This window comes from Hyalella azteca, unplaced genomic scaffold (assembly GCF_000764305.2).
Source record: "Hyalella azteca isolate HAZT.00-mixed unplaced genomic scaffold, Hazt_2.0.2 contig16640, whole genome shotgun sequence".
NCBI lineage: Eukaryota > Metazoa > Arthropoda > Malacostraca > Amphipoda > Hyalellidae > Hyalella > Hyalella azteca.
The window spans coordinates 362,091-367,792 of record NW_025946454.1 but is presented as its reverse complement, the minus strand read 5'-3'; the positions used below and the strand labels follow the sequence as shown (position 1 = coordinate 367,792).

The following is a 5,702-nucleotide window of genomic DNA, read 5'->3' as shown; positions in this document are numbered from 1 at the left end:
TTCAAATGATAAAAGCTCGAACGAAAATGGCATAGGCTGGAGGTATATTTTAAGCAGTTAATCTGTTGTTCTTAGTACAAATATTATGTCAAAAATGAATAATTTATGCAGTTAATGGGAAATAATAGTTGATAAAATAATGTTATATGGGTTTTTAGTTTTCTAAATGGATTGAAATTAAATTAGCGAAGAGAATGACTGATATATTTACAAGTTGATTGTTATTTTTCAAACACAAATGCGAAAAATTAGGCATATAAGTCATTAGCTTCCATGGACAAATACATTAACGGTACGGAAAATGCACATATTCTGAACAAAAATACTCTTGCTCATGCAATTGACTCATTTTTATGCATCGTTGAAGATAAGTACATCGTTCACTGCTACCATAATGTTTCCATCACTAACTTGATTTTGTGGCGGGGTGGACCGTGGAGCTGTAAATAGGTAGGTAGTTGGCGAAATGCTCGAGTAGGATTCCTTGAATTCTTGGAATAGCTGTTAAAATACTGTTGATGACGAGAATGCATTATAGCAGTATTTCTCGCATTTAGATTGTAATTTTTATCTTTGTTCTTAACTTATTAATCTATTTTCAGAGGAGTAAAAAATGGCGTTGATTAACCAACACGATGAAGAAGAGATGTTTGGGCTCAGAGAAGCAGAAGTTTTTTCAGCGCCCAACTCAGGGTCTGAAGAAGATTATGATGATGATGTTCCAGAAGGAGAGAGAGCTTCAAAGCCAACAAATCCTGATGATGCAGCTGACGCTAGTAAGTGTTTTAATTATCAATTGTTCTTTTTTTTTCAAATTCTGGAAGTAGAAGCCTAAATTTCAGAGATCAGGTTTTCAATGTGGCTGCTAGGTATTTCAATGTCAACATGCTGTAGATAATTCTAAATTTCGAGAACTTATCAAAGTAGTAAATGAATAGATGTAGATGTGTAGTTCTGTGTATGTTGTAGTGTCTTTTTCAGAAAAGCCCTAAATTTGTCAATGAGATTACCGTAGTAGCTATATCATTTGGTCAATGGTCATTGTGAATGTGTCTTAACTTAAGACAATGAATATGTAGAGAGTAATCTTTTTTGTTATATCTGTAAACTGATATGTTCTTGAATGTATAGGTTTATATAGGCTGAAAATGATATTCAACATGATTTAAAGTTTTGTAGGATACTTGGCATGCTGTGCCAAATATACATTTTATTCTTTCATTTCTGCTAGTTAAAAGTAACAAACTGTCCAAGCCTGAAAATTCATGAGGAAATGTTATAATGATAGGCTCACAATTGGTAAACACTTCAAACGGGTTTGTCAATTTTTCTCATAATTTATCAGTTTATAAATGCTTGCGAATGCTATTATATATTCTCATTGTCCTGGCAGAAATTTGAAACCAAGAAAGTGATTTAGATTAATTTAATTAATTAGAATAAATGAATCACAATTGTGATGTTCCTCAATATTGATGTGAACAAGGATGATATTCATATATTAGGTATGTCAATTATATACATGTAATTGTTAATGAAATACTATATAAATTTTCAGATGCTGCCAAAGTAATCAAACCTAAGCGGATTGTCAAGAACCCCCAGCCAAAGTTTGATGCTGCCAGGTATATGATTTCTGTATTAAGTATTTTGAACACAAGCAAATATTTTTTAATAAGCTGTTGACCAAATAAAGAGTTCTTACTGGTTCATTTCATAGGCATATAAAAAATATAATTTGCAAATTTATTAATTCATCAACTAATATATACTTGCTTGGACAGGGTGCGATTGTTTTTGGACTGCTTATACTGATTTCTGAGTTTTTGTTGTGGTATATATATAATCACCAAGGGTCTCGACAAGGCATCTTTCAATGATAATATATTACTGGTTAGAAAACAATGATCATACTTGTTATATTGTTATTTAAAAAATGATATCTTGTACGAGTGTTCATTTAATTTGGACAAATTTTTTTTTGCTGAACTCTATTGTAATTGATTAGCTCTGTTTTCTCTATTGATAACCCTTATGAACTCCAGTCTAGAGTGTTCCAAAAATTGGCAGAGGAAGCATTCTTGTCAACATAAATGGTTAATATTAAGTATAGTTTTAATTTTTGATAATATGAATACCTTATAGATGGTAAATTTTTCAAAATTTAGTCCTTCAAAAATGTTCAATTTTGTTATTAAGAAAATTATTATCTTGTGCCAAACCACATTAAATATCTTGCAATATATAACTAAGCAGTGCTAAGTTTTAGTAAATTAATTAAAGTGATATGTAATTTATTGGATAGCCACATTCAATGTTTCCAAATGTTCTGTTATTGAAAATAAAAGGGTGCTAAGCATGGTGTATCTAAATGCAAGAACATCATCAGTTGTTACATTCCTTCATTAAATTTACTAGTGATTAGCTTCATTTCAATAATAATCGGTATAATGATTCCATAATTTTCTGAATCCTAAATGCCAAAGTTCTTAGCATTTTGATTTTTATAAGAAGATGAGAGATTTTAGCTAAGTTACTTTTAGAATTTGCTTTTTAATATGACTTTCCTCACAGATTATGTGGACCTCGGGGTATTGGTGTGGTGCAGAAGTTCCTCTCCAACGCTCCTTACCGTGGCAAAGGCTATGAAACTGAAGACCTTGGTATTCTCCTGCAGAAGCTCAAGCACTGGGCTCATAGATTGTACCCTAAATTGCCTTTCGCTGACACTATTGCACAAATTGAAAAACTTGGTAATAAAAAACCAGTGCAAGTGAGTTTCGATCTAATGGCAGCATTACTAATGTCTCAACAATTTTTATTTTACTCATGGCCAAAATTAATTAATCTTACCAATCCCCAAGTACTTGCTTATTAGTTTTCTCTTTGTCATACCAATTTTTAGAAGATTCAACTGATTATACATTTTCTTTCTGAACCATACTATTAATCATGATTCATTAGTTAAACATTGTGTCCAGCCGAGCAGTGCATATTTGATCAGTATGATACTATTATTTTGTGTGCCATTTACTTTTCCTTATCATATCCAGGTTAATGTGAAGCGATTGCGCATGGACATGTACGAAACTCCAAAAGAGGATGCTGAGGCAGGTGAAGTTGTAGACGACGTTGAACGCGTCGGTGATAATTTGGTAACTGCTGAGGATGACGAGCCCGACGTGTTTGACGAGCTACTGCGCCAGTCTGGTGCCTCTCTGTCTCTCCAAGAGAGAGTCGCCCAAAACAGTTCAAGTTCTCAGCCTTCTGTGCCGATCTCTCAGCCCGTGGTGAGCTCAAGTCCTAAATATAATTTTACTACATGGGTTTAGCATTATTTTTTATAAAAAAGCTACATTGGAAGTAGAGATTTGTATTAAATTTATGTATGCATTGATTTAATGTCGGTGCATTTTTGCCCAAAATATTTCATGATGTTGCAAGCAGCAATATTTATCATGATTAAATTACATCTCATAAGTGGTATTTTGATGTATATTTTCGTTTGCAGACCCTGAGTGCTGAAGTCAGAGAGCGAATTGAACGGAACAGACTACTTGCATTAGAACGACAGCGTGCCAAAATAGCCTCGGCTGATACAAGTTCATCAAGTTTTCTCGCCAAGACCACTTCAAATGCTGGATTGTCATCTCCAAGTACCGTGTCTCTTGGCTCAGGAAAAAGAAAGCGAAATATCCATGATGATTCTGATGATGAGGCAGTCCAGCCTACCCAGGAAGAGGTGAGGCGTCTTCGTAACAACCTCCTGAATGCTGTTACAGCGTCTCAGAATTGTTCAACAACTAACGTTGAGACATCGCCATCAGGCGACGGTTTTGATGACGAATTTGATGCCATGGAAATAGATGCTGCCCTGGATGCCCTTGAAGATGCTGAGCCAAAAGACAATGGCATGTCGATTAAAACCTCAAATGAGAATGTGTCTTCCAATGAAAGAAATTCATTAGCCAACGAGAATAACCCTATCACTGATGTCAACTTGACTCCTTGTGCTCATGGAAATGGTGCTTCATTTGACGATGATGTTGCCTTATTGGGTACTAACAATGCTTCTGTGGACTTGCATTCATCTAGCTGTTTGGATTCAAATATTGATATAAATCGTTCACAAGAACGCTCCGAGTCAGCAGCTGCTGATTTAAATTCCGAGAGTAGTGACTTGATCTCTTCAGTAAGAAGTCATGACACTGTGCTTGATAATTGTGAGCCATCTGCTGCTGAAAAGCAGCTTTATAATACTCAGTCATCTGATGTAATTTTAGGGGATTCTGCTGCATTTGTTGATACCGACGATGCCGACACAAACTTTTCATCAGAAGTCAATGACTTGGAATCCTCATTCAGCACACAGTCCAATACACTTAAGCCACATGCGACTACAAATTCCCAAGCAAATCCTCTGAATGATTCTCAGAAGTTGGATGATCCTGAGTCTACGAGCAACTCTTTACCATCTACGGTTCTTCTTTCTGAGGCATCTCTACCTGGAAGTAATGTCGGTGAAGAAAATCTTTCCTCCAATGCATCGGTTGCAGACAATGAATCTCAGCCAACGTCTGAAGACATTCCCGAGTTGATAGCGAGGGTACATGACAGTGCAATGGCTGAAAATGTTATTTCTGACGACTGTGACGTTTCTAGGTAATTAAACATATGATTACAAAATGATACGATTGTTTTGGGAACAATATTGAGTGTTGAGAGAGCTGATGGAATGCATCATTTACTCATGTTTCTCATGTTCAAGATCCTTGGCGTTGATGAGCTTATTTGGTTTCGTTTTATATTGATTTGTGCGGAATTTGAACTCTAATATCATTGCAATTATTGTGTGGATAACTGCGGGTAGTGGAAATTAATACATCTGTAAGTTACCTGCTGGAATAAAAATCCTGTCTCATCACAGGTTTTCTTGAGGTATAATTATTAGTGTCTATCCGTGTTTTTCCTTTGTATATCTACCTACTCCTACAGGCTGGTCAATTATTGTCCGATCTAATCACTGTGTGGTCAACTTGTAGGAGCTTTTCTTAAGTGTCCGAGTTTCTCACATGTCGCAGGGCGATGCTTCCTTGTCTTGGCAGCAAAGCATCTAGGGAGACCTGGAGTTCTAACTATTGCGTTGAATCGAGTTGGTTGTCTAAAAAACTTGCTACATTATACTCGCTTGTGTCTAGAAACTCGCGGGTACGATTTTTTAATTTTTATTCATGTAAATGGAGGTCGTTATTATAACTGCTCAGTGCTGTTACACGAGTTTCATTCTTAACATTACAGGAATCTCCAAATGTAATCTTTCACGAGACTGCCGTGCTAACTAAACATTATTTGTATCAGGCATCGATTTGACCCTGTTTTTGGCTAGAGTTACCGTTTTCGCTGCATAAATGATCCCCTTATCACGTATTAATATGTTGCAATTGCATGGTCGCACTCTGCTTCACGGTTTCATTAAATTGTATACGTTATTTTAATTATTTTTGTTCGTGTTTGGTTATTGCAATTTAGAAACTAATTTGACGCGTTTTCCGCCACTTTCCAAGTCTAGACTGCAGTTCTTGCGACCGTCAGTGTAGTGCAGTTCTCATGATGGTCAGTGTAGCGCAGCATCTAATCAACTTGGGCGAGAGTAGGTCTCCTTCTTGAGTCATTTTGTTGGAATGAAATCTGGTCGGCGCGAG

At 36.0% G+C, this 5,702-nt stretch overlaps 1 protein-coding gene across 1 annotated transcript; it reads left to right on the top strand.

Moving 5' to 3' along the window:
- Nucleotides 1–401: 401 nt before the first annotated feature.
- LOC108669834 lies at nucleotides 402–5,270 on the top strand. The gene is made up of 6 exons (XM_018157259.2): nucleotides 402–450; nucleotides 603–776; nucleotides 1,559–1,625; nucleotides 2,575–2,773; nucleotides 3,054–3,290; nucleotides 3,512–5,270. The coding sequence occupies exons 2-6, from the start codon at nucleotides 614–616 to the stop codon at nucleotides 4,664–4,666; spliced, it is 1,821 nt and encodes a 606-aa protein (XP_018012748.1). The 5' UTR covers nucleotides 402–450; nucleotides 603–613; the 3' UTR covers nucleotides 4,667–5,270.
- Nucleotides 5,271–5,702: the final 432 nt, after the last annotated feature.